The following is a 27,114-nucleotide window of genomic DNA, read 5'->3' as shown; positions in this document are numbered from 1 at the left end:
AATTCATTTGTTAGATTTTGATTGCATTTTAAATCCCGGTATACCATCGTTTTTAAATGGCTGAAATAAATCTTCAAGGGTGTTATCTCACAGCAGGACGTTTCTGCATTACTGTTCTCTGCACAGTTCTGCTAGAATACCAATCATGTTGCTTTTTAGCCTGAAACGATATGGTTGAGTTTAGGAAGGAAAGGCCAACACAACACAGACAGACATGAAGTGGACAGGATGTACTCTGAAAAGTCATAGCAGTGTATTATAAATGTGTAGAAATGGCTTTTTTGAGAGACACACCCTGATCCCATTATTCTCGTCTCTGTGCAGCCAGCAGAGGTCGTAATAGCATCAGTTCTGAGGAATCTCCTCCGGTACTCTCCTTAAACAACAAGCCAATCATTTACATTTTTGGCATTTAGCAGACGCCTTTATCCAAAGTGACTTACAATTATGACAGTTTTGAGCAATTCAGGGTTACGGGCCTTGCTCAGGGGCCCAACAAGGCTTGAACCGGCAACCTTCTGATTACTAGTCCAGTACCTTAACCACTGAGCTATCACTGCCCTCATCATCGTTCATGTATGCGCCCAGCCTGCCGGTAGCAAAGCTGAGATTCGATGCGACAAGTTCGAGATGTCAGCTCTGGTGTGCTAGCGTGTTTTACAGTTGCGCCAACCCGAAATGTTTTAACTCATTGTTTGTTAATTACTTAATTGAACTAACTGTTTTAATAAGGCTGCTGGTAGTTGAACTCTTGAACTCTTACTGCCAGGCTGTTTGGTGTGGTTCGATTTGGTGTGGGTGGTGGAGCTGACTGGGGGGTTTGTATGAGATTGGTTTTATTTGTGCTGTGTCGTGCTGTGCACTGTGGACAATGTGGGAGACAGACCAACCTTTGTATATGTGTGTGTTTAACACAGGGAGAGAGAGAGAGAGAGAGAGAGAGAGAGAGAGAGAGAAAGAGAGAGAGAGTACAGTGAGTGAGTGAGTGGTGTCTCACCACTTTGAAAGGTTTGGGCATGGGCTTGCAGGTCATTGGCATTTCTCTCTCGTTCACTTTCTCTCTCTCTCTCTCATTCCTCCCCCTACTGCTTTCGTGCCTCATCACAGAGAATCATCTCATTCTGTTCGAGTTTTCCTTTTCCTTCATTCATTCGCTCTCTTGCATTCTTTTCCTCTTCTTTCCCTCCTACTCTCCCCTGATTCCTCTTTCATTTCATTTCATTTCATTTTACTGTCCCTCTGCTTTTGTGACTCCCTTCCTCCACCCGTTCTTTTTTCCCCCTCCGGGAGGATCATTGATTAATTCCTCTTCGGCTACTCAGCTCTGAGCGCAGTCAGTTGCGTGCTTGACGAAGGGCTTCATCCACATTTCTGCTTATTCTCCACCCTGTCTGTGAGCCACGGCGTTATTTTTCAGCATCTTAAGCATCGGCTACTCCTTTTTTACCCCTTTTTACGCGCTCTGTTGCTTCACCCTGAGTCACCAGTTGAATGTGTGGAGCGAGCGGATGAGCGATTGAGTGAATGTGTGTGAGAGAGAGAATGGATATGGAGGATTTTGTGCAGTCAGGTAAAGGGCTGGCTCATCTGCCCTGGTGAGAATGCTGTCTGGGGAAGATGCTCTCCACATTTCCTCTGTATTCATGTTAGAGAACGGGCTCTGTCCTCGATGCCGGCGTGTATGATCAGCTTCTCTCAGTACCTGCACCGCTCCACTTCGTAAGTACTGCATCTCGCTAGTGCGCTCAGGCTGTAAATCAACAGACGTGAAGAGATTTAATGATGGAGTTTAACAGCTGAGATTGTTTTATTGGCTTTTTATTGTGATCTTTTCTGAATGAAAACATATACGTACCGCTGTCTTACTGAAGGAGTGGAACTCATTCTTCTTCTCTTTTTCTTTTTCTACTGTTTCTTTTCCCTAACGTGTCTTTCATGCTCACTATCTCTATCCAATCTACAGCTCTCATTAGTTAGGTATTTCTGCATGACCTCTTCATAGAGGTCATTCCAACTTAGAACAGCATTGTTTTTACTGGACATGTATGCATATCCATACACATGCTTTTGCATGGTTAGTGGGTTGCCATGTCATTTTGAACCTCCCCCTCTTCTGCATTTTTATTAGTGAAATGCTTTCCGGTTAGAGATGGGTAGAGTTTTTGGTGTCCAGATATTCAAATGCATTTTAGTGTTTGAACAATCTAGTATTTTGATAAGATAGAATGGGTATGCAAAACCTTATCTTTGTAGATACCAATTAAGTAAATTTAATCTATAAACTGCCTAAAAGTGCATTAATTTCTATTTTTTCAATGTGTTTCTGTGGCATTTGTTAATGTTACTCTCTACTGTAGTGCTTGACAGGTTGAAGGTTTGCTAAAGTTACCCCTCACCCATGTGTTTATATCAGCTACTGATGAATGCCGGTTTTTAATGCAGTTCTGTCTAAGGATCATGGGTGTTCAGCTTAAGCTTGCACTCTTGCCCTTTATGCACTGAAATTCCTCCAGGTTCCTTAAATCCTTAATTGATATTATGCACTGTAGAGGGAGAAATATGCAAATCCCTTCCAGTCTTTCTTTGAGGAACATATTTTTAAACATTTCAATCATTTTCTCACACATTTGCTGACAAACTGGAAATCCTCTGGCCATCTTTGCTTATCAGAAACTCAGCCTTTTATTGATTCTGCTTTTGTACCAAATCATGATTACAATCACCTGTTTGAAATCACGTTATTCAGACCACATTACTAACCCTAAATTGCCCTTGTTCCAACTTATTTTGGAATGTGTTGCAGGCCTGAAATGCAGGAATGAAGGTATATAAAGAAATGAAATGAAGTTGAGCAGACAAAACATGAAACATCTTGAGTTTGTAATGACTGCAATGAAACAGAAGTTTTACATTTACATTTTTGGCATTTAGCAGACGCTTTTATCCAAAGTGACGTACAATTATGACTGAACACGATCCTTGAGCAATTGAGGGTTAAGGGCCTTGCTCAGGGGCCCAACAGTGGCAATTTGGCGGTGGTGGGGCTTGAACCGGCAACCTTCAGATTACTGGTCCAATACCTTAACCACTGAGCTACCACAGAAGTCAAAGTAAATGTGCAATATCATCAGCAGATTAAATAATAATAGAATAAAATGTTGATTTTACTACTTTTTACCACATTGTTTAAAAGTAATATTCTGGCTATGTTCCAAACTGCACTGTTTTCTTGCCACATAGTGTGTAATTATGCCACTCTTAATGCACTGATTATGCGTACTAATTTGTTCAGTAGTGTGCGATTTGGGACACTAAACCAACCCAAACTGGCATTGATTTAGCTTTGCTGTCATTAAGGGTGATTGGCTTTCAAACTTAAAAGTGGCCTTTTTTCTACCCTTGTAAGATTTCATTTCGGCTGGTGCAGGGTTAAAGTACGCTAGCCCACTACTGCTGAGTTATGTGGATCCAGGGTTTGAATCTCAGCTGAGCTATCGGTTGGTCGGGTATCTACAACATAGACATAACTGGCTAATGTTTGAACCCTTACTACAGGGAAATACTTTATTTCTACTCACTTTTAAGACAAGGTGACTCTACAGACACAGTGTCACAACATGTCAGTGCATCTGAGCAGTTTTTAAGTGTTATTTTTATTTATTATAAAATTATTATTTTTTTGTCATGGGAAATGTGAGTTCCAGTGGATTTTACATAGATTTCACAAGTTTCAGGAACTGTACTGGAGAAAACCAGTACCTGAATTGCTTTTGATGATCGTGGTAAAGAGTTCTGTCAAACACATTGCTACAGACTATTCAGTGACCCGTTGTGCCATGTGGACAGGGTTCCTTCTTCTGCTTCTGAAAGAGACCACTTCTTCAGGATGGGTATTTTTCATTGTATTAGTTAGTTGATCAGTTGATTAACATGTATTGAGTTTTAGACCCTTCACTCCAGGTGGAAAAGTAGATCCAAACCATGACATCAACGTCCATCAGAACACAGAGCATAAGAGCCAGTGGACCTCCTCACTTAATCCCAGAATTCGGCCCTGTACATTTGCGTGGATGTCAATCATACCATAAAAAGCATAACACACTACACAGTTAGGAAGTGAAGATCAAGGTCAGCTAGATCTGCTTGGCATTTTTATTCATGCTTCAGAGCTTGGTAAAATGCTAGCCACTGTATCATACTGTATATTTGACTAAAAGCATTTAAGCAAAATGTCCTCACCCATTCATGCTTTTTCCTTTAATATATCACCAGTCTGTATTTCATTACAATGTCCAGCTCTCAGCCACATTTTCTGTCTGTTTGGTTGCCGGACACACACTGTGGTACAATTATCCTCATTATGTGAAGTGGTGCAGTGATTGTTTAATTCGGCCATCTCTGTCGAGTAGACGGTTACGACCGCACCATACTGTTACTGAAGGCTGTACTGCTGAGAAAGTGGTGCTGCTCTGATGGTCTGCAAGTGCACATTTCAGCCTTCAGGGAGTCAAAGTACTAGTCTTGTAACTTGTGCATGGTATGTTGGTTGAGGAAAGTTGTTTAATAGCTCTCTTGGGTCTCAATAGTTGGTTATGGAGCCCCTGGGCCACAGTAGTTGGTTATGGGCAGTTAAACTCCTGAAGGCTCCACATTGTTCTTCTTCTTCTGATAAAAAGTCTGTTTGCTCGCACATCTTGGTATTTTTATATGCATTGTTACTACTTTGCCAGAACAGGGCTTTCACTGAAATCTCTGATCACATGTTCGGTTAGGTGCAGGTACAGCATGCTAATAAGCGGTCTATCTGCTTTATGTTTCTTCTCTTTTCTAAAATGTACGAGGGAACTGTTTCAAAGGGAACTGATGTCTAAATTTGGGGTTTAAACTGATTTAAAGAACTGATTTGCAAATATGCACACAAATGTTCTGAATAATATAGCATGTTTTTAATCTTGATTTTTAGCATTCGCAAAGTCGTTTTTTACTTTTCTTTAAACTGTTACACATTCTCAGTATCTTCCTTCAGCCCGTGTGCTGATACCTTCTGCTAGTACTTGATCCAGCCAAGCTGGTCCCTCAAAAACCCATTTTAAAATGGTGACGATGGCTTTTGTTTTCTCAAAACCCATTCAAATATTAGGAAATGTTCACATCAAGGATCATTGCTTTGCAGTTTGAGCTGATCCTAACTGAAGTTGTCTTTACAGGAAAATGTGTTTCCTGTAGCTCTTAAATGTCTTCGTTTTGTGATGTGCTTAAAATAGCTTCACAAACGCTAACCACACTACCACTACTGGTGCTTGGTCTAAGAAAAGAGGGTTGGTGGTAAAGCTTTTTTTAAACAGACTTAAAATCTTACGTTTATGTTACCCAACAACTCAACATTACACAACATTAAATGCAGTGTTATGACAGGACTTGTGGACTCAGAAGATGAGGAGGACCAAGAATAAGAATAAGCTGGATTAACACCATCATGACATGGATTTCATTATTAGGGGCTAGTCTGCTATAGGCAACACTAGACAGAGGGCATTGGAGAAAGCTGACCCATCTGTTCAGCCAACAATCACAAAGGCGTAGTGACATGACATGACATGACGTAGTGACAATATATGAAGTCGCCTTGCTTTGTGTAACAACTTTGGACATTATATTAGGTAATCTCAAACTTTATTGAACACCCTCACTCTTATTGTCTTTTAGCTACCAGTTCCACAAAACTGGAGGACCTGAGCTATCTTGATGAACAGCGTAACACACCACTGCGCACCTCCATACGAATGCCGTGGCACAACACCGGAGGAAGGCCACTCCACGACAAAGGTACACCCACGACCCCTCTGACTGCATTGTACACAAAAATCCCCTGTAGGCCGTATTACTTGTCAGTTTACTGAATGTACGTTATTAATGTACAGTTTGCAGAAATGGTAGAAGGGAAACACTTTTCCTCTGGCTTATAATCCATAAATTATTAGAATTATTAGATTCATTAAAGTATTAGATGGAAATCAGGTTTGGTAATTTTTAAGCTGACATTAGTTGTTTAACATTTCATTATTCTCTTTGATTTAAATCAGTGTTTTCATGCTGTTGCTCATGTGTATTTAAAGCTAGTGGTAGTGGTAGTGAAGTAGTGAAGTTTAGATTTGCTGATATACATTGCTGTATGTAGAGCAGAGCGCTTTGTAACACTGTACACTACAGTTTTGTAACCGACTGTGTTTGTTTTTTGCTTTTTCCAGACCTTGTAAATGTTCTAATAGTAAACTTTACAAATAAACCTTTGCACCCCCTCCATATTAACCATTAACAAGCCTGGATAGAGTTTCAGTAGTTTCAAATGTGTAGTTTAAAAAAATCTTGGCTTTCACCCAGTGTTTGACTCTGACAGTGTAAGGAGAGAAAATACTTATTCTGAAGTGGCACAGTGAAGAGAAAATGAATAAATGTCCAGTTTTGAGAGTGGAAAATAATATACTGCGCAGCACCGGAAAACTAAACCCTTAACAGCAGTTAAAAAGGTCTAATGTTTTTTTTAGATCTAGATTTTAGACTAAAACCTCTTGGCTCAGATTTTTGATTGATCTGTCTTTTCAAAGCTTATCTAATGGCTTGTGAGTCATCTACTGGTTGGCAGTGATTGCTATGTTTGCCAAATAGTACCAGCATGGAATACCATCACATTAAACACATGCAGCCATTGTAGGATAAGATCAATGCAGCAGAAATAAATTACAATACAATAATTATATATGACCTGTTAGTGAAATAACAATTATTGGAAATGATTAGAAAAAAGGAGAGAAAGACTAAAAAAAAAAATCAAAAAATGAAAAATTCATGAAAAATGGCATTTTGTGTTTTTTCTTACAGAAGGCAAATAACCTACTTTAGTCAAATCTGATGTCTGGGTGGCATGGTGGGTAGCACTGTTGCCTCACAGCAAGAAGGTCCTTTCTGTGTGCAGTATGCATGTTCTCCCCGTGTCTGTGTGGGTTACCTCCGGGAGCTACGGTGTCCTCCCAAAGTCCAGAGACATGCGGTCAGGTTAATATTGGCGATACAAAAGTGTCCATGACTGTGTTTGACATTAAACTTAAACTGATGAATCCTGTGTAACCAGTAACTAACTGTCCTGTCATGATTGTACATGACGTTAAAATCCTAATAAATAAATATCTGATGTCTAGGGCCTCTTTGCAACCCACAACTTCAGTGTTATTTAATTTATTGAAAAAAAGCCAAATCCAGGAAAAAGTGTTTGCATGACTAAAGTGCAATTTTGTTTTTAGTTTGAGCTAACTGGTACTTTTATTAAGTTTTTATTATTATTATTATTGATATTATTATTATTTATTATTATAATTATGAAGTGCTTTGTTTTTGTCAGTGTATTCTCAGATCATTTTGGATCATTTTTGTTAAGAGAGAACTGTAACTACTCTTTAGACTTCCTTCTCTTTCATAGCCTGACCTATATACTTGTGTCTGTGTGTTCCCGTGTTCCTCCCTCAGCACGCTTTGCTCCATATAAGCCCGTGGATATCATGCTAAAGCCGCTTCTGTTCGAGGTTCCGAGCATCACAACGGACTCAGTGTTTGTAGGGCGAGATTGGCTGTTTCAGCAGCTGGAGGATGTGCTAATTAACAGTCAGTCGGGCGAGAGCCGTGGAGCCACCGTGGTGGGCAATGTGGGCTTCGGCAAAACGGCCATCATCTCTCGCCTGGTGGCACTGAGCTGCCACGGAGGCCGCATGAGACAAATCGCCTCCAATAGCCCTCATGCATCTCCAAAAGGTAAGTACAGGTCCTACTATTAAATTGAGGTTTACTGAATGTTGGATCTTATTAGAATAGATGTGATTATCAGAGACAATAATTTGATGTAATATCCCCTTTATTTGTTTGTTATAAACTTTTATAGCATTTAGGAGATGTTTTATCCGAAGCGACTTACGATTATGACAGAATACAGTTCAAGCAATTGAGGGTTAGGGGCCTTGCTCAGTGGCCAAACTTAGCAGTGGCTTGAACTGGCAATCTGGGCAAACAAGTCTGATCCATAAATGTCCCACCTTGCAACTTACTGGACTTAAAGATCTGCTGCTTATGTCTTGGTGCAGGTTCCACGGGACAACTTCTGAGATCAGAGATCTTGTATACCTTGGATATCTTTAATGTGTTAATTGTTTATTTGCTTGTTTACAGTGTACATGTGTTTTAACATGGATTGTATTGACTTGCAGCTGGAAACCAGAGTTCAGAGTTACCCATGAGTCAGCCTCCACATGCTACTCCTCCCTCCAGCAACACCAACACCCTGCAGTCTAACAGCTGCCCCAGCACACCTGAGCTCTGTCGACACAAAGAGGAAGCTGTTAAACGCCTGGCTGCCAAGGTAAAGACTACAAGTTAATTAACAGAAAGCTACAGTGAGATTGTCCTAATAGAAATGTAGTTAGCTACACTATAAGCTACTGGGCAAAATAATAATAATATAGATGTGGTACAGGGGTAAAAATACACTAGCTCTCACACCAGCCCACTACTGCTGGGATCCAGGGTTCAAATCCCCAGTGGTGCTATCAGCCGGTCAGGCGTCTACATACAAACATGATTAGCTTTGTCTAAGAGGGGGTGACCAAAAAAGATGACTGTCCAAATTCACCAGATCTCAATCTGATTAAGCATCTGTGGGATGTGCTGGACAAACAAATTCGATCCATGAGGGCCCCACCTTTCAAATCACAGGACTTAAAAGATCTGCTGCTTATGTACTGGTGCCAGATTCCTCAGGACACCTCCAGAGATCCTGTACACCTGCTTAAATATGTCTGATGTTTCTCTGATGTGTATTAACATGACTTGGCATGTGCAGCCAGTACAGCACATGTTAACATGTGGACAACGACTGAGTAAGTGTAATAATCTGAATAACTTTAGGCCAGGACCAAATTGTCATGGCTAGATTAGTGGGTAAGAGCATCTTAAAAATGGTGTGGTTGGTACCTACCAAAAGTGGTCCAGGTAAGGACAACCAGTGACCCGGCAAACCATTTTGTGTGGAGAGCGAAATCTAACCCATCTGATTGACGTTGACGTCTGATTGACGTTCCAAGCATTCAGTCAAAAAAAAGGGCAGTAATCATTGAACTCTTTGTAAACGTTTGACCACTAAACTCCAAATGTACCACTATTGCTCATATTTCTATTTCTTTTAACTGGGTTTCTACACATTTAAACTGTATATTTGTGTAACTGATTTAACTATGGTGGTGGGGGATCTTTACAATAGCATCCAATACTAGCTTTGTTGCATTTGCTTCGCGTTGATGCTGAATCCTCCTATGATTCATATCTCTTGTCTTTTCCACTGAGGCTTTAGAGTGGAGTGGGATCACACAGCACAGCAGCAGAGGTGTTATGGCTGTTATTGATTGCTAAAATTATTTAAACAGGTATTTCTTCTCCTGAACAGAGGTAGATGTTTGTTACAGGTCGTGATGTTTTAGGAGTTTGTGTTTGGAGGTGTGTGATTAAAACATCCATCCTGTGTTCTTGATATTCTGTAATGAGCTAAATAGACAAGCATCATTTAATAGCAGAAATATTTATGTCAAAAACAATTGTTGAATGCAGATATGGTTATTTGATCAGCAGCCAGCAAAACAGTAAACATTATTACTGACCAGTTAAAATCCCAGTTTATTTTCATCATTTGATTCTGGACTACAATCAGATATTGGATGAAACATGGAATTGTTCATAACATCTACACCAGGTGTACAGTGTCTGAGCTGTGATCTAATCCCTCAAGGTGTAGTAACATAAACACAATTGATATGGTTCCACCAGGTAATACAGTTTTTGTGTTCAGACATGCCCTGAATATCACACACTCTTATAACTTGTGTTTGAGGTAAAGCTGCACCATGTGTGAGATGAACCTTAGTAAACAGACAATCACTGAAATAGAATAATCAAGTAAAGTACAAGTTAGATGATTACTAGGCTGAATCAAAGCATCATACCAGTGCTTTAAACCACCGTAACTCTGTGGACTTTGGAAATATAGAAACCTGTTGCACACATTCTGTCACACCTGTAACATTTACTTTCTCTACATTAAAATTCACTAATATGCCCAGGTGGTGCAGAGGGATATTCCGCTAGCACACCAGCACAGAGATTCAGAACTCCTCGGTTTGAAACTAGGCATTGCCACCGGTCGGCTGGGCGCCATCTAGCGGCGGACACGGTTCTGCCAGGGGGGATGACCGGACTATGTGGGTTGGGTCTTCAAATGCTCTGTAAGGACCCTGATTGGCAGATAGAGAGGTGCCTGTGCAGAGAGCACAGGTAAAAAAGGTTTCTGCTAAGGGCTGCACACGGGTCGGAGGAGGCGTGAGCAGCAATATACCCACCTCGACTGCAATCAGGGATCCCCCAGCAGCGGAAGACAAATTGACTACACTAAAATTGGGAGAAAATGCATAAATAGAAAAAAAATTCACTAATATACTTAAAAAATTTTTCTTGTGTTACTCTTATTATAAACCTAATAGGGGCAGCTCGTTGGGTAGCACTGTCGCCTCACATCAAGAAGGTCCTGGGTTTGATTCCCAGGTGGAGCAGTCCAGGTCCCTTCTGTGTGGAGTTTGCATCTTTGGTGGTTTTCTTTGGGATCTCCCACAGTCCAAAGACGAGGTGCAAGTGAGATGAATTGGAGAACCAAAATTGTCCATGAGTGTGTTTCATATTAAAGACTTGAACTGATAATCTTGTGTAAGCAGTAACTACCTGTCCTGTCATGGATGTAACCAAAGTGTGTAAAACATAATGTTAAAAATCCTAATAAATAAATAAACTATAAACCTAATATTTACATGTACATCAGCAGTGTTGTTGCTCCCAATTCAACATCACAATTCTGCACAAGTAATGCTGTAATGTTATTGTTCAATCAAGCATCATATAAAGAGACTGAACAGGAAACTTGCTCGACACCATGCTGTCTTGGTGGATTCTGAGTGAAACCACCAGGCTTGTTACAGGTGTGACAGTGTGGTGTGTGACAGGTGCTCTGAGTTTGATGACAGAGCTTCATGCTTGGAGCACTGGCATCCAGCTTTTGATTCAGCTCATTGATCATCCAGCTTGTGCCTCACCTGACTGTTTCCTCTCACTGATGCTCCGTTTACTGAGATTTCTCTCACATACGGAACAGCTCCACAAAGTGAGCATCCAGCCTGCACATCACCTTGGCTGTTCCTTCTCACTGATTCTGTTTACTGACGCTGATCTCACATATGATACACTTCCACACAGGTGCCTCCAGTATTGTTTCTAAAATAATAATCAATTTTTAAACTGTGTTAAGCTTGTTTAAATATCAGGATAACTCAGGATAACTTGTAATTATGCAGCTTTGTGTTATTTATGACATATAATGCATCACATGGCAAATTTCTGAGTAGCACCCTTACACACGAGTGATTTTGTACATGTGAATGACAGATAACCCCACATCCTATTGAGTGAGTAAAATTTACCTTTTACCAATACATCTTTTCTTTGCTCTGCTTAACAGGCATTATTAGAGTGACTCACTTCTGATTCATTCCAAATAAAAGCCTTATTATGACTTGCCTAGTTGCAGACCATACTTCAATTTTGTAATCATTTAAATGACGCATTTGGAAGAATTTTCATTACAGGGTCTTTTCAGGGTCTTTTCCCCCAATTTTTCTCCCAATCTAGTTGTATCCAATCATCCGATCATAGTTTGATGCATAGTTCTACTGCTGCAAAACCTCCACTGCTCAACGAGGAGGATCACAGCGGTCATGCGCTCCTTATGACATGTTTGCAATACATACAGCATGCACTGATCTCCACTATCCCCCATCTCATTGTGCAGACATCATCTATCAGCAAGCAGAGGCAGTAATTGCAGCGGTTATGAGGAATCCCTTCCGGCAATCCCTTCCCGATGGACAAGCCAATTATAGGCACCCATATAGTGGCACGGCCTGCCGGTAGCAGATCTGGGTTTGCCTCGAAATCTAAATGTAACTAATAGATGAATAGACTAGAAACATAAATTACAGTATGTTGTTACAGGTGTGACTGTATGTGTGTGACCGGGTGGTTCATTTCCAAAGTTTATTGACAGTTTCATGCTGGTTTAAAGCACCGTCATCCTGCTTTGATTCAGCCCAGTGATCATCAAACTGGCACCACACCTGACTGTTCACTGTCACCGATTCTCTGTTTACTGAGATTGCCGTCACGTATTGTACAGCTCCACACAGGTGTACAAAATAATGATTTCATTACAATCTATTACACTATGTAAATTGAATTAACTGCACCTGAATACAGTGTCAGTGGCTATGCTTTCTGCATACAGACCTGTCATGAACAATGCTATATTTGTGTTTTGGCTCAGGATCACACATGTGTTGTGTCAGACTTTAGTCTCCACTTTGAACCAGCTGGGGTTCTGCAGTTCCCACCCCTTTCCACAATAACCCACGAAATGCTCCACTTAAATTAAGATTTGATGAGTTTGGCAGTAGAGACAGGGCTTAACCAAGGCTTACTGAGCCACCTGCTCTGCCATTTCACATTTAAAACTTTCACTTCCTCACTCACTAGCTGAACATACAGCCAGCTGCTCAGATTAACTTTGACACGTGTGGAGGGTGTGTGCATAAAACTTGAGAACGTATGTGTTAATATGGTGTGTATACATAGAACTTAAGATGAGAAAGTATGTGTTAATATATTTAAACTAGGGCTGGCTCGATACCACTTTTTTATGTCTGATACCAATACTGCAAATTGAGTATCTGCCGATACCAATCCGATACAGTCATTTCTCCTCTCAAACAACTAAGCCGTAATAATACATGTCTCACTGCACCATGGTTAAACTAGCTATCTAAATAACAACGCTCAGACTGTGAAACAAATATTCTGAAGAAATACAGTGCCTTGCAAAAGTATTCAGCCCCCTTGAACTTTTCAACCTTTTGCCACATTTCAGGCTTCAAACATAACGATATGAAATTGTAATTTTTTGTGAAGAATCAACAACAAGTGGGACACAATCGTAAAGTGGAACGAAATTTATTGGATATTTTAAACTTTTTTTAGAAATAAAAAACTGAAAAGTGGGGCGTGCAATATTATTCAGCCCCCTTGCGTTAATACTTTGTAGCGCCACCTTTTGCTGCGATTACAGCTGCAAGTCGCTTGGGGTATGTCTCTATCAGTTTTGCACATCGAGAGACAGAAATTTTTGCCCATTCTTTCTTGCAAAACAGCTCGAGCTCAGTGAGGTTGGATGGAGAGCGTTTGTGAACAGCAGTTTTCAGCTCTTTCCACAGATTCTCGATGGGATTCAGGTCTGGACTTTGACTTGGCCATTCTAACACCTGGATACGTTTATTTGTGAACCATTCCATTGTAGATTTTGCTTTATGTTTTGGATCATTGTCTTGTTGGAAGATAAATCTCCGTCCCAGTCTCAGGTCTTTTGCAGACTGCAACAGGTTTTCTTCCAGAATGGTCCTGTATTTGGCTCCATCCATCTTCCCATCAATTTTAACCATCTTCCCTGTCCCTGCTGAAGAAAAGCAGGCCCAAACCATGATGCTGCCACCACCATGTTTGACAGTGGGGATGGTGTGTTCAGGGTGATGAGCTGTGTTGCTTTTACGCCAAACATAACGTTTTGCATTGTGGCCAAAAAGTTCGATTTTGGTTTCATCTGACCAGAGCACCTTCTTCCACATGCTTGGTGTGTCTCCCAGGTGACTTTTTATAGATATCTTTGAGAAATGGCTTTCTTCTTGCCACTCTTCCATAAAGGCCAGATTTGTGCAGTGTACGACTGATTGTGTCCAATGGACAGAGTCTCCCACCTCAGCTGTAGATCTCTGCAGTTCATTCAGAGTGATCATGGGCCTCTTGGCTGCATCTCTGATCAGTCTTCTCCTTGTTTGAGCTGAAAGTTTAGAGGGATGGCCGGGTCTTGGTAGATTTGCAGTGGTCTGATACTCCTTCCATTTCAATATGATCGCTTGCACAGTGCTCCTTGAGATGTTGGGAAATCTTTCTGTATCCAAATCCGGCTTTAAACTTCTCCACAACAGTATCTCGGACCTGCCTGGTGTGTTCCTTGGTCTTCATGATGCTCTCTGCGCTTTAAACAGAACTCTGAGACTGTCACAGAGCAGGTGCATTTATACGGAGACTTGATTACACACAGGGGGATTCTATTTATCACCATCAGTCATTTAGGTCAACATTGGATCATTCAGAGATCCTCACTGAACTTCTGGAGTGAGTTTGCTGCACTGAAAGTAAAGGGGCTGAATAATATTGCACGCCCCACTTTTTAGTTTTTTATTTCTAAAAAAAGTTTAAAATATCCAATAAATTTCGTTCTACTTCACGATTGTGTCCCACTTGTTGTTGATTCTTCACAAAAAATTACAATTTCATATCGTTATGTTTGAAGCCTGAAATGTGGCAAAAGGTTGAAAAGTTCAAGGGGGCTGAATACTTTTGCAAGGCACTGTAAATACAGAACCTACAACATCACACTTATGCAAAACTGCTGTTTTTATTTTACTTTTACACACATCTCACTTTACGGTGTGTTGTCCAAAGTGTCTACAATTGGAAGATGTCGATGTCAATCAGACGCGATGGACCAATTAGAATTGACGCAGGGTTTGGTTGATTTTCTGTTAAAGTTCTGTCACGTTTTTAGATTATTAAAAGCCAAAGCGCGCTTATTAAAAAACCCTGCTGGATTTTGAAGAGGACGTCTGTGGCTAAACGGGAAACGGTGTAGTTTGTTTTATTTCATAACACTAATGGATTAAATGTCGTTGAAGATGTGAGAGATCTACAAGCCCGGACATTATCATTTATAAAGCGATTTTTATTGTGTTTAAACAGTGTTTTTAGTTGTGGCAGTAGTAGATGATTTTTTAAAATGCTAAAAGTTTAAGTAGATCAGTGTGTTTCAATTTCTGAATGGCCTTATTTACATTAAGTGCTATTTACATTAAGTGTTATTTACATTAAGCAACAGTATCGGATCGGATTACACGTTTTTTTCCTTCCGATGTCCGATCCAGATATTTGGGCCAATTTCGGACCGATAGCGATACAGAGTATCGGATCGGTGCACCCCTAATTTAAACCATAGTAATGTTGAGGTGAGAATACATATAATAGCAGTTAGTAGAACAAAGCGAGATGTGCTGAAGTCTGAAATTTCTTTTACTGTTTGTTTACATCCAGTAAAAGTACTGAGTGCATTATGTTTAAATTCCTCTAATGCAAATCAGAAGTTAACTGTCAAGTCAGGTTGCTTTCTTAAGAAAACACAACATTTGTAAAGTTATTAGCATTTATTTTAAAGTGTATTGAATTTTTAAACCATTTTTTTTTACCACCATCTGTCAACCAAAACATTTATTAATAAATCAGACCATGGCCTTAAAAGGCCACTAACCTTCAAAGACACTGCCGGCCTGCAGTTTTACCGAAGATTACGGCTGACGTTATTATTCCCAAAGGACAATCGAACTTGATAAATGTTTGTATAAAACTTAAAAGACATCATTTTGATTAGGAGGAGAGTCTCCTAATTTGTGTTTTCTGTGTACTTCATTATTAAGTTGTTTATTCTTGTGCTTACTATGTTTTTTTTGTTTCTTTTCTTTTTTTACATAGGGTGTAAAATAGAGGTTATAAGTAGTTATAAGATGTATTTTTTCCTTCAAGATTACAAAATATTTTAGAATAATGTGTGGCCCTCTCTGCACCACATGCAATTCCTTTGTAAAATGTTTATTTTAGTCTCTTAAGGAATTTACAACAGGAAATTTTCTACTAAACATGTAAATTGGGTGAAAATGCTTATTGCAGTGATTGTACACTTGCGGCTAAACCATAAATAATGAAGAGAAAGGATCAGCCAACATTTTTTAATTAAAAACAAGATGAAGAAGTTACTGTTACTTCCTCGGCCAAAGCAGAGTCGCACCCTGATGTAGAAGAACCACAAACTATGCAGTAAAAGATAGCTTTACACAGAGAGCAGTAACACGTACGGAGAGTTAAGCATTACTATCTTTAAATCAAGGGACTCACTCCACCCGCCCCTCTTAGACATAGCCTATTGTGCTATGAAACAGCTGAGATCTAAGCAAGTGGTGATGGGTTAGCACATTTGACTGCTGTGCCATGCGAGCACCCTTAAAAGAAGAATCTAATATTTAATAATAATAATAATATATTTATTTATTCAACATATCAGCTCATCTGTTACATGCTTCTGTTACACATAGCTGTTAGGTACATAAAGGAAGCAGATTGACTAACATTGCATGATTTAATAGGGTAAACAGGAATACCATACCTAATACCATACCTTCCAGTTATAGAGCAGCACCAGTCAGCATCCCTTATTCTTGTTTGTAGATTGTTTATGGCAGTCATACCATATGGCAAAGGCATTTCTGCTGTGTCTTGGGGTCACAAACTTCTGTACACATTTGTTACACATTTATTACTCATTGTGCTGTACATTTCTAGAAAAGCAGCAGGTTCCGAATCAAGCTTTTCAGTCTGAACAATTACAAAAAAAGGAAATGAGATCCTGGACATAGGACAAAGATCATCTTTTATCCTTTCTTTATCATTAATTGGATTTCTGGAAGACTTACTGACTTGGCACTGTAAAGATGTAGGCCCATTATTCTTAGTACCAAGATGAAAAGACACTTGAAAACTAAAGAAGTCGGGCATTTCATCATGATTTATATACATTTTGTGCCTCGTTACTGAATTAGTCATTGTACTTTTTAACACCAGGATATATTTTGTGCACTTTCATTATGAGTCCTCCTTACAAAAGTACCAAAATCAAATATAAACTGAGGTACAGATCAGGGTTGATGTGGTCTAATGCACTAGACCACCACATCTGAGAGTTCCACCACTCAAGTTCTAATCTCAGCATTCCTATTGACCTGGCTGGGCACCTAACAGGCACAGTTGGATTCTCATGAGGGAGGGAGGGAGGTTGACTGGGGCCCACTGGCTGGTCGAAGTGCCTGCACGAGTGCTGGATTATTCAATGAGGGCTGTACGTGACTCACCATAAGCGTGACTCACCGTGTCAGCCTCTGGCAGGACTGCACGTGTTGGAGGGATCATGGTTTGTGCCAGCAGCAGAGGAGTTGCAATTGGGAATTGGAACTAAAAAGAGGGGGATTCAAAATATATGAGATTTTTTAGCATATTACAGAACCCTACAGTGTACACTGGGAGGGCATGTAGTACACAGTGGTTAGGGCTCCTGGTTCTACGCAATCTAAACTGTCTTGTCATATGAACTTCATTGTACTCTACACACATATACAGTGTATCACAAAAGTGAGTACACCCCTCACATTTCTGCAGATATTGAAGTATATCTTTTCATGGGACAACACTGACAAAATGACACTTTGACACAATGAAAAGTAGTCTGTGTGCAGCTTATATAACAATGTAAATTTTTTCTTCCCTCAAAATAACTCAATATACAGCCATTAATGTCTAAACCACCGGCAACAAAAGTGAGTACACCCCTTAGTGAAAGTTCCTGAAGTGTCAATATTTTGTGTGGCCACCATTATTTCCCAGAACTGCCTTAACTCTCCTGGGCATGGAGTTTACCAGAGCTTCACAGGTTGCCACTGGAATGCTTTTCCACTCCTCCATGACGACATCACGGAGCTGGCGGATATTCGAGACTTTGCGCTCCTCCACCTTCCGCTTAAGGATGCCCCAAAGATGTTCTATTGGGTTTAGGTCTGGAGACATGCTTGGCCAGTCCATCACCTTTACCCTCAGCCTCTTCAATAAAGCAGTGGTCGTCTTAGAGGTGTGTTTGGGGTCATTATCATGCTGGAACACTGCCCTGCGACCCAGTTTCTGGAGGGAGGGGATCATGCTCTGCTTCAGTATTTCACAGTACATATTGGAGTTCATGTGTCCCTCAATGAAATGTAACTCCCCAACACCTGCTGCACTCATGCAGCCCCAGACCATGGCATTCCCACCACCATGCTTGACTGTAGGCATGACACACTTATCTTTGTACTCCTCACCTGATTGCCGCCACACATGCTTGAGACCATCTGAACCAAACAAATTAATCTTGGTCTCATCAGACCATAGGACATGGTTCCAGTAATCCATGTCCTTTGTTGACATGTCTTCAGCAAACTGTTTGCGGGCTTTCTTGTGTAGAGACTTCAGAAGAGGCTTCCTTCTGGGGTGACAGCCATGCAGACCAATTTGATGTAGTGTGCGGCGTATGGTCTGAGCACTGACAGGCTGACCCCCCACCTTTTCAATCTCTGCAGCAATGCTGACAGCACTCCTGCGCCTATCTTTCAAAGACAGCAGTTGGATGTGACGCTGAGCACGTGCACTCAGCTTCTTTGGACGACCAACGCGAGGTCTGTTCTGAGTGGACCCTGCTCTTTTAAAACGTTGGATGATCTTGGCCACTGTGCTGCAGCTCAGTTTCAGGGTGTTGGCAATCTTCTTGTAGCCTTGGCCATCTTCATGTAGCGCAACAATTCGTCTTTTAAGATCCTCAGAGAGTTCTTTGCCATGAGGTGCCATGTTGGAACTTTCAGTGACCAGTATGAGAGAGTGTGAGAGCTGTACTACTAAATTGAACACACCTGCTCCCTATGCACACCTGAGACCTAGTAACACTAACAAATCACATGACATTTTGGAGGGAAAATGACAAGCAGTGCTCAATTTGGACATTTAGGGGTGTAGTCTCTTAGGGGTGTACTCACTTTTGTTGCCGGTGGTTTGGACATTAATGGCTGTATATTGAGTTATTTTGAGGGAAGAATAAATTTACACTGTTATATAAGCTGCACACAGACTACTTTTCATTGTGTCAAAGTGTCATTTTGTCAGTGTTGTCCCATGAAAAGATATACTTAAATATCTGCAGAAATGTGAGGGGTGTACTCACTTTTGTGATACACTGTATGAACATAAAGGCATTCTATTCTGTCCCACATTCTGTTTCACAAGATCTTTACACCAAGATATTTAGACCTAGAACATTACATATTCATTTTTAAAACTCTTTTCTCTTGTGCAGGTGGTTGCTTATCATTATTGCCAGGCTGACAACACCTACACTTGTCTGGTTCCTGAGTTTGTACACAGTGTGGCTGCTCTAATGTGCAGATCTCATCAGCTCACAGCCTACAGGGAGCTGCTACTTAAAGAAACCAACCTCCAGAGCATGCTCAGCCTGCGCTCTTGCGTCCAGGACCCCGTGGCAGCCTTCCGCAGGGGTGTGCTGGAGCCTCTTATCAACCTGCGCAAAGGTAACCAAAAAAGACTGGTGTTCTCTTTTTTAAATTCCTTAACCTTATTTATTAATTAATTTTCTTTCTTGATTACATGGTTATTAAGATTCAACCTTATCACTTGTAGATGGTCTGATTTTGAAGTTGAGGAGCTTACTGTGTATTTTGTATTAAAAGTTGGATTTATACTTTATAGCTAAAAGTATGAGGACACCTGTCCTAATTCTTAAGTTCAAGTGGTTCAGCCACAACTGTTACTATCAGTTCTAAAAAATTAAATATGCTTCCTTATTTGCACCAAAAACATTGACAGCATCTTTGCTTTTTGATTCTGTGCATACAGTGAGGTCCTTGAAGCCACGATTGGTTGAGTTTGGTGTGATGGAACCCCACTGGCACAAAGCCCTAACACTATTAAACGTCTATGAAATAAATTAACCCCCGTGTGGTGTTCATAGTTTTGTTACTCAGCCAATGTTTGCGGGTCTGGTGGACCCACCGCATTATTGTGTTTTTAAATCAATACAGCCATAACTTATTTAACATACCAAATATCAGATGTTTACTTTAGGATGTTTACAAGCAATAAAGACAGCATATTTGGTTAACATTTACTATTTACCTATGTTGGACCATATTTATAAATAACAGTGGCATCCGTTTGTTGTGATAAAATATAAAAAAGGAAAAATCAGTATCAAAATATGGCTGGAAAAACGTGTTTACTTTGAACAAATCAAAATGAAATAAATTAATACATAGATTTCATGCAAGACGCTCTTGTCCAGAATCACAAAGGGTCTCTCCTCACAAATGCTTTCACTAATTAAGTGCCACAGGCACTCCAAAATGTTGTGGAAAGCCAGGAAAGTGGAGTCTATCAAAGCCCTGCTGTGTGTGGATAGATTTCATATTGATGCTAATTAAAAATAGGATGTCCAACAAGATCATGGTCAGGTCTTCACAAGCTTTTGTCCATATAATGGAAAATAAGTCATTGTCTCAAGCTGCTGGATATTTCATACTGAACTTCATGTTTTAAATAAAGACTATATCTATAAACGTAATAGATAGATGGACTGATGTTTTTGAACCAAAACTGCGGTGTTTACCCATATTTTCCACTGAGCATCAGCAACAGTTACGCTTCCACCTCAAGTGTTTGAAAAGAAAAAATAAACTGAAGTGGTCCTAAATTTTAATGCTTAACAGTTCAAAGGAATACTGGAGGTTGCCAAGGCAACCAAAGTTCCCTCTTAACTTTTTAAACCGAGATGACTTGCTCTCTAAAAAGCAATGATGACTGGACAGGCTAAGCTGTTGACTTGTCCATACAGACCTCTTAGAAACGCTGTTATTTACTGCTCCCGCTGAGAGCTGACATATTTGTTCGCTTTTTTAAGCAACAGGCACCAGACTCATTTGAGGGTCACCATGGCTTGTCAGCCACAGGGGTCCAACTCTTTTCTTTCATTTAATCAATACAATATTGTGGAACGCTGGGCTGGAGGCACCGATAGACAAGCCTACTGTTTATATGATTGAAATTGGAAAGACTGAAAATCAATATGGTGTCAAGATGAGAGCTGCCAATACCAGGAGTCTAACTCCCTCACACTGCTGCAGTATTCTTCTACAAATGATTTACTGTATTTTATTAAATAAAGCAAAAGTGTTGATTTGGCTATTTTTCTTTAGTTGAAAGGGATACAGAAATATTTCAATGTCAAATATAAACCAGATAAAGTTTATTGAATTGTTCAGTGAAAAGTCCCCTGCACAAAAAATGTCAAGAACTCACTACAGACTTTATCACAGACAAATAATGAAGAACTCCAATTATTTTTTGCTAGTTATAACTTTAAGTTTAATTGAATTTTGTGTTTGTATGATTTGTGTAAATCCTATTTATTCAAATTATCCTTCAGGCCACCCAAGGAGGATGGGGCTCCTTGCTGAGTCTGGTTCCTCTCAAAGTTTTTCCTTGTCACTTTGTGTAATGAAAACAAAAATGTAGCCCTATACATAGTATACATTATTATAATTTTTTTAAGAAAATAGTGATTTTAGAGGTATTTACATCCTTTTAAATGAACTGGAACGCTGATTGCAAGATGGGTCTTTTTTTGAACCATTGGTTGAACCATTATCAGTCATTGGTTTACTGTTACCAGTCCTAGTTTAGGGGTTTTATATTCACTGTTTTTTTCAGAATCTGCATGATAAATATAATCAGTTCAATAATAATTCAGTTTAATAAACATTGTCATTAGAATCAGCCATTGAAAATGTTGTGCCTGGTAATCAGATACTTTATTGCTGTTAATATTGGGACACTGATTTATGTTTCTGTTTTAACACATCGATCAGAGAGGAAGATTCCAGAGGAGGATTACATCATCCTGATTGACGGGCTTAACGAGGCGGAGTTCCACAAACCAGACTACGGAGACACCGTCGTGTCCTTCATCTCCAAGTGTATTCCCAAATTCCCTACCTGGCTCAAACTTATCATCACTGTCCGGACCAACCTACAGGTGAAAGAACCTCTGTGTGTGCTTTTTGATTAAATGTTTGCACAGTGATGTACAATGCAAAGATTTATCAGGCATTTATAATTAATGTTATGAACATTGCGTAGTAATATACACCGTGAGTTAGTTTTACCAAATGTCTCCTCCTGAAGTTAATTCCCATCCAGACTTCAGGCCAGGCTTCAAACCCTAAACCTGAGACAAAAACACCTTAGACTTGAGTTTAAACACTTACATGAGGCCTGTTTAAACTTTTTTATAAAATTGATGGGAATAATGGACATCAGTGTGTGACTCTCCATACACAATACTGATCCCTATGTGAACTTGCTTTAGGCAGGTAAAAGGAAGCGGTTTTAGAAGGGGGTGTGTGTTATGTATCGCCCTCCCTAGTCAGGGTAGGGATCTCCAGCAATAAGGAGTGATATATCTGGGTAACCGCATACAACTAGATTGTTAGAAAATGCATTAATAGATAAAAAAAACTCATGTATTTTAATAGTTTACTTATTTTGAGTTATTTCAGCAATAAATAGTTTTTATTTAATAGTCCATTTTCATTAATTTTCATTGCCTCGTCAGTATGTGTAAAAAGCGGCAAAAAGCATCTTCACCTCACAGCCAGTGTGTAATGTATTATTCATTGTGTTTGTCTTACACGCAGTGGCTAATCCAGTTATTGTTTTTTTTCTGCTGTATGAAAGTAAAGGCTGTGTGATGATCTTTAAAATAGGAAGTTCTGATGGTTTAAATTATTGAAGACGTGTGTCCACATACTGTGTTGTTTTAAATGTGTGTGCAGCATGCAGAAGAACCCATGTGTGGATCCTTGCTCACCCAGCTACATTTACATTTTTGGCATTTAGCAGACGCTTTTATTCAAAGCGACTTACAGTACTGTGACAGTATATTGTCTAAGCAATTGAAGATTAAGGGCCTTGCTCAGGGACCAAACAGTGGCAACCTGGCAGTTGTGAGGTTGAACCCGCAACCTTTTAATTGCTAGGCCAGTACTTTAACCACTGGGCTACAACTGCCCAAAGCAAGAAACGTGTGCTGTGGTCAAAGCCCCATGTGCTTGAATGTGTATGTGCATGTTTACCAATGGTCTAGAATGTCCTGTTTTGTAGCTTTAATCCTTGCTGACCTTCTGTAGATAAATCACCCACACCAGTCCTACACAGCAAAAAAGAGGAAATTGAAGCTGTTAACACAGCTCATGTCTGGGTTTTTTTGTAAAAAGAGCCTTGTCCACAGGAGTGTTAGGAGACCTTATATACTATATGTACAGTTTGATGTTTAAATACATTATATATTATGATTATGAATAACGGAATAAAACAGTAGTATGATAAATCTGTGCTTTTTAAAATTCATTAAATTAAAGAAAAAAATCTTCAATGGCATTTTATGAACTGAAAAAGTTGCTTGCTTTAAGGTAGCATTTTTGTCAATGCCTACACATCTAATACAAAACTGGTGGGTGGGGACAATCACTTGGTTCTCTGAGACATTCTGTGCCAGTCACCACCATCTTTTGAGCTCTTGCTTCGACAGCTGGGTAGTTAAATCCACCCGGAGAGACAGAATAACACCACTAGGATAAAAAAATATATTTTTTGGTTGGTGGACTACTCTATTCTCACTACACTGCTAAGTCCAGCAGTGACAGTGAGGTGTTTAAAAACTCCAGCATCATTGCTGTGTCTTATCCACTCATACCAGCACAACACACACTAACACACCACCACCATGTCAGTGTCACTGCAGTGCTGAGAATCATCCACCACCTAAATAATACCTACCCTGTAGTGGTCCTGTAGGGGTCCTGACCATTGAAGAACAGCATGAAGGGGGGCTAACAAAGCATGCAGAGAAACAGATGGACTACAGTCAGTATTTGTAGAACTACAAAGTGTTGCCAATAAGGTTACATCCCTTTGCTTAAGTAACCTCAGTGATTAAATGAACTTCTTACTCCAGTACTTACAGATTAAAAAGCTTAAGGCAGAAGAACTACTTTTCAAATAAACTTTTTATAGGTCTGGGTAAGAGGGTCTGCTTTATGACTGCATTTAAATGTAACTACATTTTCTGAGGACTGTCAGGTCATTGATTTTCAAGGTCACTCCATAATGAATAATTGGTGTCTTTAATGCTTTTAACATAATTAAAAGTTCTTTTGAACATGTCAGAGTGCAGTCATTGGTTTATTTTTGGGTGACATTAATTAACTTACATTGTTCCTCTTTGTGTTTTTAAAGGACATCGCCAGTTCGCTTCCCTTCAACAAGATTAGTCTGGACGATTTCCCTGACAACAGTGAAATCAGCTGTGACCTCGATGCCTACATCCAGCACCGAGTGAACAGCAGTCCTGATGTGCTCAGTAACGTCTCTCTGAATGGCAAGGCTGACCCAGTCACTGTGTCCAAACTGAGCTCGCACCTTATCTCCCGCAGTCAGGGCTCGTACCTCTACCTAAAGCTCACCCTGGACCTCTTCGAGAGGGGCCACCTGGTCATCAAAAGCTCCAGCTACAAGGTGGTGCCCATCTCCCTAGCTGAGATCTACTTACTGCAGTGCAACATGAAGTTCCGGAGTAACTCTGCGTTTGAGCGCGCCGTGCCCATTCTGAACATTGCCCTGGCCTCTCTGCACCCACTAACCGATGACCAGCTCTTTCAAGCCCTGAACGCTGGTGCTGTACGGGGGGAGCTACACTGGGAAGACTTCCAGCAGCGCATGGAGATGCTCTCTGCATTCCTGATTAAACGACGGGATAAGACACGAATGTTTTGCCACCCGTCCTTTAGAGAGTGGCTGGTATGGAGAGCCGACGGCGAGAGCTCGGAATTCCTCTGTGATCCCAGGTCAGTTCCGATCGACGCCCTAAAGTTTGGCATGGGTTTGAATTAGTACTGTACAACAACTGCTGTGCTCACTGTTGTGCTAGTGAATATTCTCCAAAATTGCATATCATGATATAGAAACATAAAGATGCACTTTTGCTTGTAATGCCTTTAGCTGATAACAGGGTAAACAACAAAAATGAAAATTTTGTTTACTTGTTGACCACACCTTCCATGCATGTGCATGTACATAAAGTTCCTCCTTACAGAATCTACTGTGGATAAAGAAATTTTTTAGCCATCAGTTGGGAAGCAAGCTAAATTATTTTTCAAGTAAAGTCTAAAAAATACATTTAAAGTTAAATTACTTATTCAGCATACTTACACCAATCAGCCATAACATTAAAACCACCTCCTTGTTTCTACACTCGCTGTCCATTTTATCAGCTCCACTTACCATATAGAAGCACTTTGTAGTTCTACAATTACTGACTGTAGTCCATCTGTTTCTCTGCATGCTTTGTTAGCACCTTTTCATGCTGTTTGTTAATGGTCAGGACTCTCACAGGACCACCACAGAGCAGGTATTATTTAGGTGGTGGATGATTCTCAGCACTGCAGTGACAATGACATGGTGGTGGTGTGTTAGTGTGTGTTGTGCTGGTATGTAAATACCGTGTCCACTCACTGTCCACTATCCGATACTCCTACCTAGTTGGTCCACCTTGTAGATGTAAGGTCAGAGACGATCGCTCATCTATTGCTGCTGTTTGAGTTGGTCATCTTCTAGACCTTCATCAGTGGTCATAGGACGCTGCCTACGGGGCGCTGTTGGCTGGATATTTTTGATTGGTGGACTATTCTCAGTTCAGCAGGGACATTGAGGTGTTTAAAAACTCCATCAGTGCTGCTGTGTCTGATCCACTCATACCAGCACAACACACACTAACACACCACCACCATGTCAGTGTCACTGCAGTGCTGAGAATTATCCATCACCCAAATAATACCTGCTCTGTAGTGGTCCTGTAGCCTGATTTGTAGAGCAGTTGTACCTAGTGGTTATAAGGTACTGGACTAGTAATCAACAGGTTGCTGGTTCAAGCCCCACCACTGCCAGGTTGCCACTGTTGGTCCCTGAGCAAGGCCCTTAACCCTCAATTGCTTAGACAATATACTGTCACAGTACTGTAAGTCGCTTTGGATAAAAGCGTCTGCTCAATGCAGAAATTGTAAATGTAATGATTTCTCTTTGGCCTTTGCACATTTTAACTTTGCGTCAGTCCATTTAGGATGAAGCTGATCTCAGAAAGTCGTCTGTGTTTCAGGATAACTTTGATATTTGGCTTCCACTTTGGGCAGTGAGGTCTTATCTTGCATTCATAAATGCAGCAATGGACTGTCTTCACTGACACTTTTTTAAAGTATTTCTGAGTCTATGTGATTATAATAATTACAGAATCATGTCAGCTTGACAGCATTGTCATTTTTTTTTATCCAGACGCCACCTTAGTTTCAACAGGGAGGTTGACTCAACCATTTTTGCCTTTTAGTTGTTAAAAAGGAAAAAAAAAAAGATTAAAGGAAAATTGTTTTTATTTTATACATTTACAGAAAGAGCAGTCTCATAAGAAAGCAAAGGTTAATGGAAAAGTACTGTAGTTTGCTCAAGTGGCCAATTTTAAGTCATTCTAAAATAGAGATGCATGAGTACCGATACTGGTATCGGGTATTTGCCCGATACCGCGCTCATTAACTTAAACATCCGATACCGTGTGCCTAGTGCACGTTGCTGCGTTATGCCTAGTTCACACTACACGATTTTTGCCCTGATTTTCGCTCGGCGACTGGTCGGCACTAGATTTGCCGGCTCGGGAGCAACTCTGCGAGCGCTCGGCGACCGGATCGACTTTTCTAGCATGTCAGATATCTGATCCAATAGCTGTTGGTATCGGTATCGGCAAGCACAAAAATACATGTACTTGTACTTGTACTCGGTTGGGAAAAAATGGTATTGATGCATCCCTATTCTAAAGTCTTGAATTGCTCATGTCATTCTCAATCTAAATACCTTTTTTTTAAATATAGCTACTACGTATATAATAATACACAAGTACACTTATTTGTGTAATTACTCAGTGTAGCCCAGCTTTTTCCCATTTTCTATTCCATTATCTTAATAAAAACCACAACAGAGCAATGACTAAATAGATATTATTTATGTATTAGACTAAAATACAAGTGACCCTGGTGTTCAGATTATTGCCTATTTTAGCAGTGTCTGTGTATTTTATGGATT

General features: G+C 40.2%; 1 protein-coding gene across 2 annotated transcripts in view; it reads left to right on the top strand.

Annotated features, from left to right (window-relative positions):
• tanc1b (tetratricopeptide repeat, ankyrin repeat and coiled-coil containing 1b) overlaps window positions 1–27,114 on the top strand; it is a 150,435-nt gene that overhangs the window by 103,551 nt on the left and 19,770 nt on the right. The window contains exons 1-7 of one of the 2 annotated variants that reach the window (XM_063006490.1): window positions 1,107–1,719; window positions 5,707–5,826; window positions 7,522–7,803; window positions 8,253–8,404; window positions 19,217–19,448; window positions 21,801–21,967; window positions 24,229–24,836. In XM_063006490.1, coding sequence (XP_062862560.1) covers window positions 5,784–5,826; window positions 7,522–7,803; window positions 8,253–8,404; window positions 19,217–19,448; window positions 21,801–21,967; window positions 24,229–24,836 — 1,484 coding nt within the window. In that variant the 5' untranslated portion in view covers window positions 1,107–1,719; window positions 5,707–5,783. Of the gene's footprint in view, window positions 1–1,106; window positions 1,720–5,706; window positions 5,827–7,521; window positions 7,804–8,252; window positions 8,405–19,216; window positions 19,449–21,800; window positions 21,968–24,228; window positions 24,837–27,114 lie in introns of those variants that run through there. The other variant, XM_063006489.1, reaches the window with a different exon arrangement.

This window comes from Trichomycterus rosablanca, chromosome 12 (genome assembly GCF_030014385.1).
Source record: "Trichomycterus rosablanca isolate fTriRos1 chromosome 12, fTriRos1.hap1, whole genome shotgun sequence".
Lineage (NCBI taxonomy): Eukaryota > Metazoa > Chordata > Actinopteri > Siluriformes > Trichomycteridae > Trichomycterus > Trichomycterus rosablanca.
Note: the sequence above shows the minus strand (reverse complement) of the source record. Positions and strands in the feature narration are given on the sequence as shown.